This window comes from Physeter macrocephalus, chromosome 4, assembly GCF_002837175.3.
Source record: "Physeter macrocephalus isolate SW-GA chromosome 4, ASM283717v5, whole genome shotgun sequence".
Lineage (NCBI taxonomy): Eukaryota > Metazoa > Chordata > Mammalia > Artiodactyla > Physeteridae > Physeter > Physeter macrocephalus.
In genome coordinates, this window is record NC_041217.1 from 78,051,028 (window position 1) to 78,066,579 (window position 15,552).

The 15,552-nt window shown below is 40.1% G+C and overlaps 1 protein-coding gene across 1 annotated transcript in view; it reads left to right on the forward strand.

Annotated features, from left to right (window-relative positions):
- NOTCH2 (notch receptor 2) overlaps positions 1 to 15,552 on the forward strand; it is a 194,797-nt gene that overhangs the window by 153,781 nt on the left and 25,464 nt on the right. Inside the window, exons 16-19 of the mRNA XM_024119792.2 lie at positions 10,221 to 10,340; positions 10,739 to 10,891; positions 14,011 to 14,239; positions 15,031 to 15,232. Of these exons, the coding sequence (XP_023975560.1) occupies positions 10,221 to 10,340; positions 10,739 to 10,891; positions 14,011 to 14,239; positions 15,031 to 15,232 (704 nt within the window). The remainder of the gene's footprint in view (positions 1 to 10,220; positions 10,341 to 10,738; positions 10,892 to 14,010; positions 14,240 to 15,030; positions 15,233 to 15,552) is intronic.

Sequence of the window (15,552 nt, forward strand, 5' to 3'; positions counted from 1 at the left end):
CAAGAGAGAGAAACCTGTGGGTAAATCATTCACATTTGTACTTCGCTATCCATATAGTCGCTGATTTCACCACTCAAAAATTGTGCCAGGCTACTGTAATACATCAGTATGTTTCAGTGTCACTTTATTTGATTACTTGAAAATTTTCTGAGACCATATTTTAGTCAGTAATTTTCTGACATTCAGTTATATTACATCTGCAAAGAAACTTATAGATTTAAAAACACTTTTATTTCTTTGTCTCATTGAGACTTGCTGATCAACAAAATAAAACTTGAAATTTAAAGTCCAAAGTTGTACGGCTATTGAGTAGCAGAGTACAGTTTGAACCCAGACCTCTATACTCCTAGACCATCATTTTCTTTTGTACAGTGCTGTAGTTCCTCAGTTTTAAGGCCCTACTGAAGGTACAAAGGCGTGTGGCATTTGGTACAGTCCTGTCCCCATGAATGCTTCCTTACTTTTCTCTTTTTCATAGTGGGAGTAGATTTCGTGTCTTGGATCAGGGGAAACAGCTTTGTGACTTCAGGAGGCCCTACCACATCGATGGTAGAGACTGTGCATTTGAAAGAGTGGGCATAAATCAGAGGCTTTGATTAAGTATTCAAATATTTTATCCCTTGATAACTTACAGGCTGTGTTTAAGCCCTGACCAGATACTCTGTATAGAAAGAGCTTCTATTTAGATATAGTAGTAAGTAGGTCTTTACCCTAATGAACTTCATGGTCCATAATGGAGAAATTACTTATGTTTGGAGGTACATTAGACTTTCGAGCTATTAGAATATACTGTTCTTCCATTCATTTTTTGATGGATTAAGCACTTTTACTGACTGACTATGTCAGGGACTTGACACTGAAATGAATGAACAGCTGTTCCAGTGGCCTGAAGAAGTTAATGCAGTTTCTGAGGTGTTTAACGTTTACCACTGAGAGGATTGCTTAGTAAATGAGATAATGAGGAGGCTAACGAAGTTTCACTGTCTTTGGTTTTTCCCCTTTTCTGTCTACAGGCTATAACTGTCTGGTGAATATTGATGAATGTGCTTCGAATCCATGTCTGAACCAAGGAACCTGCTTTGATGATATAAGTGGTTATACCTGCCACTGTGTGCTGCCATACACAGGTGAGTTCTGCAAGTGCAAGGACCAGAAGGGTTGCTTGGTCTTGCCTTGTCATTCCAAACCTCTGAGTCTCAGAGATGGGGGTCTGTGGGGCAGTGATGCTGCTCTGAGGAATCACTCGCTCATCACCCTTCCTGCCCTCACTGACTGGGTCTTCAGCTCTGAGAAAACAGTGTGGCCTCTCTAGATGCAAGTGGTGGGGAAACTCATTTGCTGCCTTTATTTTTTAGGGTTTGAAAAATTTTTTAAATTATATATGGCTGGAATTGACACATAGCTGATGGTTTAGTCATTATTTGAATGGACCCAGAGTCTCTGTGGCCTGTGCTCTTAGTCTGAGTTTTGCTAACACAGCAACTACCACTTATTGGTCATTTACTATGTGCCAGCCACTTTACATACTTTGGATTATTTGATCTAGTGCTCACAATAATTCTACAAAGTATTTAGAAGTTCCTATCACCATTTTATACATGTGGAAGCTGAGGCAAAGAGAGGTTACTTGCTGAAGGTCACATAGATAAGTGGTAGATCTAGGATTTGTCCCTAAGTCTCTCTGAATCCAAAGCTTGTCCTCTTGTCATTCTTCTCCTCACATTCATTGCCACTGCGTCTTATTCAGAGAGGTACTATCCCTTGGATGGCAATCACACACACAGAAGACATGGGTGTGACCTCATTGCATATCAGGTGTTCTTTGTTTCAGGTGGTATTGTAGGAGTGTGCTTGGACGTTTCTTTGTAGTCTCCTGCCTCATTACTGCCATCTTGTGATTGGTTGTATTTGTGTGGCTTGTTTACCTCTTCGTCAGCCATTTTCTTCATCTGTGGGGAACAAAACAGAAACATGGACAATGACCTTGCATGTTTCTGCAGTGCATAGCATGCAGGCAGGAGCATGGCTGACTTCTTACTCCCCTGGAGTCTTAGGCTGTTGATTATAGCTGTTGCTAGTGACTCTAGGCTGTTTGGAGTGGCAGAGTGGCCAGAAGCATGCCTCTGTTACCAGAAAGACTTGATACTACATTGTTATCTTTGCCACCTGTTTAGAAGAAACATTCATGCAGGGAAAGTGCATTTAGCCAGCCTGACTGATAAAATCATAGTTATCAGAGATCCCTAGCTATCCCCAGACAGACAGTCTAAATAATGCCATTTCACAGTGATAGTGCTGATCACATTTGCTGGTACTGAGCAGATGATCTCACTTACAACCATAAAGACTGAGAATTGATGGCTGTAGGGAGATATAAGCAGGTGTCACTGTGCTCAGGCACATTATAGACTTACCTGAATATGACTGAGGTGCACAGGTCATCTTGAAAATGTTTGTCTTCTTGCTATTCAGATACTATAAGCATATTTGACTAAATGCTGGCTGTTGGTTTTTCTGTGTATTAGGATCTTATTAAAAGAATTTACTGCTTGTGAATTTTGAGAAATTACATTAGACTGGAAAACTATGCAGATTAAAATTTCAGTGCTGAGTGTCACTAAGTGTTCTAAGTGTCATTGAATTTGGCCAGCGTGAAGGGAACTAGGCAATGTTGCCTTTCCTTGTGAGCCATTATTCTGACCAGACACATTAAAAACTGGTTAGGGATATTGATGAAAATTTGTGGTAATATTTTTTTCTTTCTGAATACAAAATTTTAGGATAAAAATTTAAATTGAGTTAGTTGTAATTTGACTTTATTTTGTTGAAGTATAATTGATTTACAACATTATATTCGTTTCAGGTGTACACTATAGTGATTCAGTATATTTAAAGATTATACTCCATTTAAAGTTACTGCAAAATAATGACTATATTCCTTGTGCTGTACATTATATCTATGTAGCTTATCTATTTTATACGTAGTAGTATGTATCTCTTAATCCCCTACCCCTATCTTGCCCTACTCCCCTTCCCTCTCCCCACTAGTAACCACTAGTTTGTTCTCTATATCTGTGAGTCTGTTTCAATTTTGTTATATTCATTTGTTTGTCTTGTTTTTTAGATTCCACATATAAGTGATAACATACAGTATTTGTCTTTCTCTGTCTAACTCATTTCACTAAGCATAATATCCTCTAAGTCCATCCATGTTGTTGCAAATGGTAGAATTTAATTCTTTTTTATGGCTGAGTAATATTCCCCCCCCCCCGTGGGTGTGTGAGTGTGTGTGTGTATCACATATCACATCTTCTTTATCCATTCATCTATTGATGGATACCTAGGTTGCTTCCATATCTTGGCTATTATAAATAAGGCTGCTTTGAACATTGAGGTGCACGTATCTTTTTGAATTAGTGTATTTATTTTCTTCAGATATATACCCAGGAGTGCAATTCCTGGATCATATGGCAGTTCTGTTTTTATTTTTTTGAGGAACCTCCATACGGTTTTCAATAGTGGCTGTACCAATTTACCTTCCCACCAACAGTGTCCAAGGGTTTCCTTTTCTCCACATCTTCACCAACATTTTTTATTTGTAGACTTTTTGATGATAGTCATTCTGACAGGTGTGTGTTGTAGCTTGACTTTAAAAACAACTTTATCTCCCTTTAAAAAAGTTTATTGGAGTATAGTTGATTTACAATGTTGTGTTAGTTTCAGGTGTACAGCAAAGTAAATCAGTTATACATATACGTATATCCGCTCTTTTTTAGATTCTTTTCCCATATAGGCCATTACAGAGTATTGAGTAGAGTTCCCTGTGCTATACAGTAGGTCCTTATTAGTTATGTATTTTGTATATATTAGTGTGTATATGTCAATCCCAATCTTCCAATTTATCCCCCCTACTTACACCCTGGTAACCATAAGTTTGTTTTCTACCTCTATGGCTCTATTTCTGTTTTGTAAATAAGTTCATTTGGCCCCTTTTTTTAGATTCCACAAATAAGTGATATCATATGATATTTGTCTTTGACTTACTTCACTCAGTATGACAATCTCTAGGTCCATCCATGTTGCTGCAAATGGCATTATTTCGTTCTTTTTATGGCTGAGTAGTATTCCATTGTATGTATGTACCACGTCTTCTTCATCCATTCCTCTGTTGATGGACATTTAGGTTGCTTCCATGTCCTGGCTATTGTAAATAGTGCTGCAGTGAACATTAGCATGCATGTATCTTTTCGAATTACGGTTTTCTCCAGATATATGCCCAGGAGTGGGATTGCCGGGTCGTATGGTAGTTCTATTTTTAGTTTTTTAAGGAACCTACATACTGTTCTCCATAGTGGTTGTATCAATTTACATTCCCACCAACAGTGTAGGAGGGTTCCATTTTCTCCACACCCCCTCTAGCATTTATTGTTTGTCAAGTTTTTGATGATGACCTTCTGACTGGTGTGAGGTGAGTCTCATTGTAGTTTTGACTTGCATTTCTCTAATAATTAGTGATGTTGTGTGTCTTTTCACGTGCTTTTTAGCCATCTGTATGTCTTCTTTGGAGAAATGTCTATTTAGATCTTCAGCCCATTTTTTGATTGGATTGTTTTTTGGTTTTCTTTTAATTGAGCTGCATGAGCTATTTGTATATTTTGGAGATTAATCCCTTGTCAGTTGCTTCATTTGCAAATATTCTCTCCCATTCTGAGGGTTGTCTTTTTATCTTGTTTATGGTTTCTTTTGTTGTGCAAAAGCTTTTAAGTTTCATTAGGTCCCATTTGTTTATTTTTGTTTTTATTTCCATTACTCTAGGAGGTTGATTGAAAAAGATCTTGCTCTGATTTATGTCAAAGAGCATTTTGCCCATGTTTTCCTCTAAGAGTTTTATAGTATCCAGCCTTACACTTAGGTCTTTAACCCATTTAGAGTTTATTTTTGTGTATGGTGTTAGAGAGTGTTCTGATTTCACTCGTTTACATGTAGCTGTCCAGTTTTCCCAGTACCTCTTATTGCAGAGACTGTCTTTTTCTCCTTTGTATATTCTTGCCTCCTTTGTCATAGATTAGGTGACCATAGGTGCGTGGGTTTGTCTCTGGGCTTTCTATCCTGTTCCATTGATCTATATTTCTGTTTTTGTGCCAGTACCACCATACTGTCTTTCTTTTTCAAGATTTCTTTGGCTTTTTTGGGTCTTTTGTGTTTCCATACAAATTGTAAACTTTTTTGTTCTAATTCTGTGAAAACTGCCATTGGTACTTTGATAGGATTGCATTGAATCTGTAGATTGCTTCGGGTAGTATAGTCGTTTTCACAATATTGATTCTTCCAATTCAAGAACATGGTATCATCTGTCTGTCTGTGTCATCTTTGATTTCTTTCATCAGTATCTTATAGTTTTCTGAGTACAGGTCTATCTCATTGATTGATTTGCGGATCCTGAAAAATCCTTGCATCCCTGGAATATATCCCACTTGATCATGGTGTATGAGCCTTTTAATGTGTTGTTGAATTTGGTTTGCTAGTATTTTGTTGAGGATTTTTACAACTATGTTCATCAGTGATATTGGCCTGTAATTTTCTTTTTTTGTGATATCTTTGCCTGGTTTCGGGGGGATATCGGGGGATGGTGGCCTCCTAGAATGAGCTTGGGAGTGTTCCACCCTCTGCAGTTTTTTGGAAGAGTTTCAGAAGAGCAGGTGTTAACTCTTCTCTAAATGTTTGATAGAATTTGCCCATGAAGCCATCTGGTCCTGGACTTTCGTTTGTTGGAAGAATTTTAATCCCAGTTTCGATTTCAGTACTTGTGATTGGTCTGTTCATATTCTCTATTTCTTCCTGGTTCAGTCTTGGGAGATTGTACCTTTCTAAGAATTTGTCCATTTCTTCCAGGTTGTCTGTTTTATTGGCATACAGCTGCTTGTAGTAGTCTCTTATGATCCTTTGTATTTCTATGGTCTTCATCGTAACTTCTTTTTCATTTCAATTTTATTGATTTGAGTCCTCTCCCTCTTTTTCTTGAGGAGTCTGGCTAAAGGTTTATCAATTTTGTTTAACATATTGTTTAGCCTCCATGTGTTTGTGTTTTTTACAGGTTTTTTTCCTGTAATTGATTTCTAATCTCATAGTGTTGTGGTCAGAAAAGATGCTTGATGTGATTTCAGTTTTCTTAAATTTACCAAGGCTTGATTTGTGACCCAAGATGTGATCTATCCTGGAGAATGTTCCATGTGCACTTGAGAAGAAAGTGTATTCTGCTGCTTTCGGATGGAATGTGCTATAAGTATCAATTAAGTCCATCTAAGTCTAATGTGTCATTTAAGGCTTGTGTTTTCTTATTAATTTTCTGTCTGGATGATCTGTCCATTGGTGTAAGTGAGGTGTTAAAGTCCCCCACTATTATTGTGTTAACTGTCAATTTCCCCTTTTATGATTGTTAGCATTTGCCTTATATATTGAGGTTCTCCTGTGTTGGGTGCATATATATTTGAAATTGTTGTATCTTTTTCTTGCAGTGATCCCTTGATCATTATGTAGTGTCCTTCCTTGTCTCTTGTAACAGTCTTTATTTTAAAGTCTATTTTGTCTGATATGAGTATTGCTACTCCAGCTTTCTTTTGATTTCCATTTGCTTGGAATATCTTTCTCCATCCCCTCACTTTCAGTCTGTATGTGTACCTAGGTCTGAAGTGGGTCTCTTGTAGGCAGCATATATATGGGTCTTATTTTTGTATCCATTCGGCCAGTCTATGTCTTTTGGTTGAAACATTTAGTCCATTTATATTTAAGGTAAGTATTGATATGTATGTGCCTATTGGCATTTTCTTAATTGTTTTTGTAGATCCTTTTTTCTTCCTTTCCTCTTTTGTTCTTTTCTCTTGTGTTTCCTGCCTAGAGAAGTTCCTTTAGCATTTGTTGTAAAGCTGGTTTGGTGGTGCTGAATTCTCTTAGCTTTTGCTTCTCTGTAAAGCTTTTGATTTCTCCATCAAATCTGAATGAGAGCTTTGCTGGGTAGAGTATTCTTGGTTGTAGGTTTTTCCCTTTCATCACTTAAAATATATCATGCCACTCCCTTCTGGCCTGCAGAGTTTCTGCTGAAAAATCAGCTGATAACCTTATGGGGGATTCCCTTGTATGTTATTTCTTGCCCTTCCCTTGTTGCTTTTAATATTTTTTCTTTGTATTTAATTTTTGTTAGTTTGATTAATGAGTGTCTGGGCATGTTCCTCCTTGGGTTTATCCTGTATGGGACTCTCTGTACTTCCTGGACTTGGGTGACTATTTCCTTTCCCATGTTAAGGAAGTTTTTGACTATAATCTCTTCAAATATTTTCTCAGGCCCTTTCTCTTTTTCTTCTGGGGCTCCTATAATTCAAATGTTGGTGCATTTGATGTTATCCCAGAGGTCTCTGAGACTGTCTGCATTTCTTTTCATTCTTTTTTCTTTATTCTGTTTCACCACAGAGATATCTACCATTTTGTCTTCCAGGTCACTTATCTGTTCTTCTGCCTCAGTTATTCTGCCATTGATTCCTTCTAGTGTATTTTTAATTTCAGTTACTGTATTGTTCATCTCTGTTTGTTTGTTTTATAGTTCTTCTAGGTCTTTGTTAAACATTGCCTATATCTTCTCGATCCGTGCCTCCATTCTTTTTCCGAGATCTTGGATTATCTTTACTATTATTACTCTGAATTCTTTTTCAGGTAGATTGCCTATGTCCTCTTCATTTAGTTGTTCTTATAGGTTTTTATCTTGCTCCTTCGTCTGCAATATATTTCTTTTACTTCTCATTTTGTCACACTTACTGTGTTTGTGTTCTCCTTTCCACAGTCTGCAGGATTGTAGTTCCTCTTGCTTCTTGTGCTCTGCCCCCTGGTGGGTGAGGTTGGTCCAGAGGCTTGAACCATTATCCCCTTGATAGGGAGTTTGATTGGTGTTGTGGTGACCAGAGCTGGTCCTGGATATTGAGCAGGGCCTCCTTTTTGCTCTGTGGTTGTCACCGTCCTGTCAGGGGCAGGGCCTGATCCCTAGTTGTTGGAGTAGAGGCCCCCAGATCTGTTTCTTAACTGTGTTTCTGATCTGCAGTGCAAGGTAGGTGGGATTAGAGTGCTCCCACTGGGAGAGGAGTCATTGAGTATTCCTCCTTTGGAGCTGTTCACCTGTGAATGTGCTCTTTTGTGTCCCCTTTTGCCCATTGTGCAGGCTCACAAAGTACACTGTTGTTGGCATTGCTCTTGGTCCCACTTTAACTGTGGGTATGCTGGCAGTTGGCCCGGGTGACTCTCAGGCATTGTTTTCACCAGGCCACTGGCGCAGATACACTGAAGTCAGGTCCCAGGACTGCAGTAGTAATGAACCTGGACCCGCTGTGGGAGCTGTGGCGGCAGCTCAGATTCTGACCTGGCCCAACCTTTGTGTATGTGCCCACAAAGCCTACAGCTGCTAAAGCCAGACCCATTCCAGCTGCAAGAGCACTTGTTGTCCTTTTGGATGTCTCGCAGGCGCTGAATTTAGGAAGCCATCAGAGGAGGTGTAACTCTGGGTTCGTGTAGCAGTGAGGAGTGGTTTAAGCTCTTCTTCCTTAGTCACATGGCCCCTGGGGCTCAGCTGTGGTTTCAGCCCCACCTCTGTGTGTGTTCCTCTCACTGGAGTCTGCTCCAGAGGTGGCCGGAGCACAGGAGCTCGTCAGGCTGGAAGGAGCCCAGGTGGCGACGGGGGCCAGTGTGCTGCCCAGGCTGGGGTGGGGGGGATGGGGGCAGAGGAAGCGATGGCAGGGGTATGCAAACTGCCTCCAGCCAGAGCCCTCCTCGTGCCCGTGGAGGCAGGGGCCGCCTCACGAGGAGAGAGGCTGCACAATGGCGACCCCGCCCTTTGCACATGGCACTTCACTTCTGTGGCGGTCTGGGCTTCCTCCACAAGCATTCCTGGTTGTGGAGCTCCTCACTCCCCTCACTCTGTCTCCTCACAGCCAAGAGCAGTCCCCTTCCCAGGTCTGCTCTCCAAACCCCACGTTCTGGCACCCAGCCCCCGTGTGCACCTGCAGGCACCCGTCTCAGGCTGGGGCGCACAGGGCTGTGGCACGGACCATCTGCATAGGTCTCACTGTGTCCTGCCTGCCACAGACCAGTTGCTGGGCTCTCCTCTGAGTCTCCAAGTCTCCCCTTCTGTCCCAGCTGATCTCCCTGCCGGTGAGGAAGCTTTCCCAGATGTGGCAACCTCTCCTCACCTTCATCTCCCTGCCAGGGGTGCAGGTCCCATCCTGCTTCCTCTCCTCTTCCTTTTCCCTTCTTTCTTTCATGCTACTTGGTTACGTGGGGATCTTTCTTGTCCTTTTAGGTGTCCAAGGTCCTCTGCTAGTGTTCAGCAGGTGCTCTGTGAGAATTGTTCCACTTGTAGATGTATTCCCAGTGCATTTGTGGGGAGAGGTGAACTCCACGTCCTCCTACTCCTCTGCCATCTTGGAAAAAGCCTATCTCCCCTTTAATAAAAGCATTCTTTTAATTTTTTTCTGGAGTCTTATATTCAATATACTAAGATAGGAAATGTTGATGGGCAGCTATCAATGACATGTTGTTGATGTTGATATAAGGAGAGATGTTACTAGGCATTCAGTATTACTTCACTGTTTTCCACCTCTGATGGCCTTCTCATCAACCCCATTGCCTTCTGGAACAGGCCAGCAGAGGTTTTGAGGAGTAGGAGGCTGTGTTACTTCTTCCCTGCTCATGTGAAGGTAGATCTGTGTGGCTAAGCTTCTGAGTAGCTGAATCTTAGCTATGAAGATGCAGAAACTATCACCCCTGATTGATGCAGGATTCCAAATCCATGTAACCACTCATGATAATAATATGAAAATGACAGCAGCCCAACAGTTGTTGAGTACTTACTCTATGTACTGGGCCCTATGCTAATAAGGACTTTGTAAGCATTTTTTTCATTTAATCCACAAAAAGCCTCTGTGAGTTATATACCATCCTAATTCCCATCTTATTTATGTGGAAGCTCAGAGAAGATAACTTGCCTGAGATCACACTGTTAGTAATCACATCAGAGCCAAGACACAAAAGTCCATAGGTCTCTCAGATTCCAAAGCTCTTATCCATTACATTAGACCTGAATTCAGAGATCATCCTTTAGTATAGAATTTGGTGGGGTGGGGGGGAGTTTCCGTTTCCTTGGAATTTTTCTCTATAATAAACTCTTGTCATTTGATTTACAGGCAAGAACTGTCAGACTGTATTAGCTCCCTGTTCCCCAAACCCTTGTGAGAATGCTGGTGTTTGCAAAGAGGCACCAAATTTTGAGAGTTACACCTGCCTGTGTTCTCCTGGCTGGCAAGGTAACAACATGGGAATGGGGAAACCAAGAGCCTTAAACAAAGTGCTCAGGTTATCTGATGACACGGAGGACCTGGTCTTTTGAGGCTTGCCCTTTTTTGTTAAGAACAGAAGCCTTGTATAGAAGCTGCTAACTGGAATGTTTTAGAAAGCCTTTCCATTTTGCGTGTCTCTGGGGCTAGAGGACTCCAACCAGAGTCTGAAACCATGATGTTCTACAGGGGATTGTAGCATCAACTGCTAGGGGCACAGAAGCCTTAAGGGACTTTCAAAAGCAGGAGACCAACCGGAATATCCTTGGAGTAGTCCCACCTACCCCAGCTGAAGCTTAGGCCCCACATAAATTTCTGTGGGAATCAATTTCCAAAGACTGGACCATTCATTGCCCCTATGTTTCCAGGTCAACGATGTACAGTTGACATTGATGAGTGTGTCTCCAAGCCCTGCATGAACCACGGTCTCTGCCATAACACCCAGGGCAGCTACATGTGCGAGTGTCCTCCAGGCTTCAGTGGTATGGACTGTGAAGAGGACATCGATGACTGCCTTGCCAGTGAGTATGCCAGCCTGCTCCTAAGCCCCCAAGGGAGAGGAGAACATAGGGAGCAGAGAAGAACTCAGTGGAGGCACTTGCCTCTCAGTGCTGAGACTGGCCATCCAATAGTTTACCACGTGTCTTTAATCTTTGTACTTTAAAAATCTTCATTTTGAAGCTAGTGGCTTTAGGAGTTAAGGCAGGGTAGTCACTTCTAAGTATGGCCTTACTGATTTTTGTACATTGACAAAGTGGGAACAATGCTATGAAAGCTTTTTTAAAAAAGCACACCTCTTGAAGTATAATTAACATACAATACACTGCCAGTATTTAAATGTACCAGTCAGTAAGTTTTGACGTATGACAACTGAAACCAATACTCAAGATATTGAACATGTCCACCCCCATGAAAGTATTCTCATCTCTTTTGTAACTCAACTCTCCTTTCCACTTTCCTGTCCCAGGCAACCAGGGATCTGTCTCTGTCACTATAGATTTGTGTGAATTTTTTAGTTTTATATAAATAGAATCATATAATGAAAACTCTTTTTTGAAGAGAGGGAATATGAGTTTTAAAGGTTTTAATGAGTAATTCTGTTTTGTAATCTTGCTAAACTCACTTATCATTAATTCTAGCTTAGTATAGCTTCTAGTTTAGTTTAGATTCCTAGGATTTTTTTATAAAGATAATAAACTATGTTATTTCTAAATAAATACAACTGTTATGCCTTTTATTTCTTTTTTTTTTTTTTTTTTTTTTTTTTTTTTTTTTTTTTGTGGTACGCGGGCCTCAGGCTCAGCGGCCATGGCTCACGGGCCCAGCCGCTCCGCGGCATGTGGGATCTTCCCGGACCGGGGCACGAACCCGTGTCCCCTGCATCGGCAGGCAGATTCTCAACCACTGCGCCACCAGGGAAGCCCACCTTTTATTTCTTTTCTGTATTCTTTTATTTCTAAATCTGTATGCATTTTATTTATTTTTCTTGCATTATTGCACTGACTTCAGTAAATGCAGAATAGAAGTGGTGAGAGAAGCCAGTCTTGCCTTGTTCTTGATTCTAAGGGAAAAGCATCAAATTGAGGAATTTACCTCAATTTACCTCAATTTGGTGAGAGTTTTGCAATTTACCTTCAGTTTGCTGAGAATTTTCTTCCTTTTAATAATGAATGAAGGTTACTTTTCTTTCAAATGATTTTTCAATATCTCTTGAGGTGGTAATACTGTTTTTTAAGGTCTTTTAATGTAAGTGAATTATGTTAATTGATTTTCAAATGTTGAACGAATGTTAAATTTCTGGGATAAATTCTACTTGGTCATGATGTGTTATTTCTCTCATATATTGTTGGATATTATTTACCCAAATTTTGCTAAGGATTTTTGTATCTGTGTTCATGGGGCATATTGTTCTCTAATTTTCTTATACTATATTTGTATAGTTTTGATAAGAGGGTGATGCTGTCCTCATAGAACAAATCAGGAAGTGTTCCCTTTCTATTTTCTGGAAGACTTTGAGTAGAATTAGTATCATTTCTTCTAAACATCTAGGCCTGGAATTTTCTTTCTGGGAAGGTTTTTAATTATAAATTTAATTCTTTTAATAGGTGTTCAGGGTATCTATTTCTTTTTCATTGAGCTTTGGTGATTTGCATCTTTCAAGGAATGAGTTTTACTTTATCTAAGTTGTCAGAATTGTTGGCATTGAGTCTTTCATGATATTTCTTTATTGTACTTTTAATGTTTATTTTTAAATGGGGTTATTTCCCTTTTCTTATTTCAGATATTGGTTGTTTATGTCTTCTCTCTTTTTTCATCTGGTTGCTCTTGGTAGAGCATTATTGGTTTTAGTAATCTGTCTATCTGTTTATGTATTATGTGTATGTGTACTTATGTATGTAAGTATGTACTTATTTATAATCTTTTTAATGAACCCAGTTTTAGTTTCATGATTTTTCTCAGTTGTTTTACTGTTTCCTATTTCGTTGATTTCTGCTCTTTAGTCTTTTCATTGCCTACTTTGGTTTTAGTTTGCCCTTCTTTTTCTAGTTTCTTAAGATGGAAGTTTAGATTTTATTTCATTCTACTACTTCTAAAATAAACATTTAATGCTATACTTATTCCCTCAAAACACTGCTTTAGCTGTATTTCACAATTTTTTTTTTTTTTTTTTTTTTTTGTGGTATGCGGACCGCTCACTGTTGTGGCCTCTCCCGTTGCGGAGCACAGGCGGCTCCGGACGCGTAGGCTCAGCGGCCATGGCTCACGGGCCCAGCCGCTCCGCGGCATGTGGGATCCTCCCAGACCCGGGCGCGAACCCGGTTCCCCTGCATCGGCAGGCGGACGCGCAACCACTGCGCCACCAGGGAAGCCCTGTATTTCACAAATTTTGATGTGTCATGTTCTTTTCGTTCAGCTCAAAATACTTTCAGGTTTCCATATGGATTTGTTCTGTGACTTATAAGTTATTTAGAAGTGTGTTCTTTAGTTTCCAAATATCTTTTGTTGCTGATTCCTTCCAGGTAGGTTTTGTTACTGATTTCTAGTTTAATTCCATTGTGATCAGTGAACATACTTCACATGATTTGAATTACTTTAAATTTATTAAAGCATGTCGTATGGCCCAGTGTATGGTCTGTTTTGGTAAATGTTCTATGTGCATTTGAAAAATGAAATGGGGGAAGAAAGGAAGAGAGTAAGGGAAAAGAAAGCAAAGATAGATTAGCGCAGGGAGCTGATTAATATCTATTCCATCCTACCCAACCCACTCCACCACCACATACACCTTTTGAAAATCTTTATTGATATTTCTGAGATTCTGTGTATTGGGGCATATATTTGATTTACAAATGCAAGTTTGTGGGACAAATACAAGTTTTATGACTATTAAGTTTGCAAAACTGTTAGTGGTATATGTAAAGTTCATTCCAGGTATTAAACAGATTCTTATTATTAAGAATCTCAGGGAAGTGTTACTGCATTCATTTTCATAAATGGAGGAGTCAGGGCAAAATAGATGCAAAGAAATGTCAGAATTGTTTCTGTTCTTTGTGTGACTCAGTGCAGGGTACTCACCTTTATGAGTCTAAGATTAACTTGATGCTGCTGTTCAGAGTTCTAATTCTTGTGTGCAATGGCTTAGATCCTTGCCAGAATGGAGGTTCCTGTGTAGACGGAGTGAATACTTTCTCCTGCCTATGCCTTCCGGGCTTCACTGGGGACAGGTGTCAGACAGACATGGATGAGTGTCTGAGTGAACCCTGTAAGAATGGAGGGACCTGCTCTGACTATGTCAACAGTTACACCTGCAAGTGCCAGGCGGGATTTGATGGAGTCCACTGTGAGAACAACATTGACGAGTGCACTGAGAGGTGAGCAGCCTGTGTCCTCAGGCACCAGTGTCTTAGGGGCAAAGGGAGAAACAGGAGGAAACTACAGAGCACAGTACTGGGATCAAGGGACAGGCATAAGGCATCCACTTGGATCCCACCCCATAATCACCTCTTATTTCCTAGTTCCTGATTCCTTGTAGACATCTAGTTACAAGCTCAAAGGTTAGAGGTTGAAAAACTTAGTGAGATGGATCATCTTTGTTGCTTGCATAGGGAACAGAAAGAGCTATAATTCTATTCCATATCCTTTTGGTCTCTTGTTCATTTTAGTTGACAATTTAAAAATTCCTATTTCTTTGCAGATTTGTCATCCCTCTTTAAGTAATTTCTGGGAGGTTTGTTTCTTTTTTTATTATCAACAAATTTGTTCTGTTTCTCTTCCATAAAGAAATCTACAGTCAAGAGCTATTTTTTTAACACTTCCCTTATAAATTAAATTGACTTAGGGATAAAATGAAACTGATACATGGAAAGCTACAGAAGCATGGGGTAAAACTTGGAAACCTTCAGTTTCTTTAGGAGCCTCTAATAAGCTCAGACTTTTAAATACTACTCTAATCTTTTTGGCTGTGCAAAGGAAGCTGAGACTCAGGCTGACTGGTGCCCATTCTAGTTTGGGAAAAGGTAAAGTTTACTGGATATAGGAGTTTTGGGTGCTCAGGAGTATTTGCCTCTGTAATATCTTAGATTCCAGGAACCTTAGTTTTTAAATAGCAGGTCAGAGGAACCAGATTACATAGCTAATGTTGTTCTCCCTGTTTGCTTCTTAGCTCCTGTTTCAACAGTGGCACATGTATTGATGGGATTAACTCCTTCTCTTGCTTGTGCCCTGTGGGCTTCACTGGCCCCTTCTGCCTCCATGAGATCAATGAATGCAACTCTCATCCATGCCTGAATGAAGGAGTATGTGTTGATGGCCTGGGTACCTACCGCTGCATCTGCCCATTGGGCTACACTGGGAAAAACTGTCAGGTAATTAGACTCCATCCCATTCATTCAGCTCCCTCAGAATAGTTGAATATTACACCTATTCCTTTTCTAGGCAGAACAAGCCCCACCCAAAAGAGAAAGTTCAGGACATCTTAGGGATGTCCCTGAGATAAATCTGGAGAGCTTCTCAATAGCTGGTAGATTCCAAAATGCTGACACTGGCAAGATTATATGGATTAACAAATATAAAATTGTTATAACAGGCTAACCAAGAACTGCAGAAAATGCATGTGGGAAATAAGCACATAGATATCATTTAGGAAATACAAAAAGGGAAATAAAGAACAATCAAAATACGATTT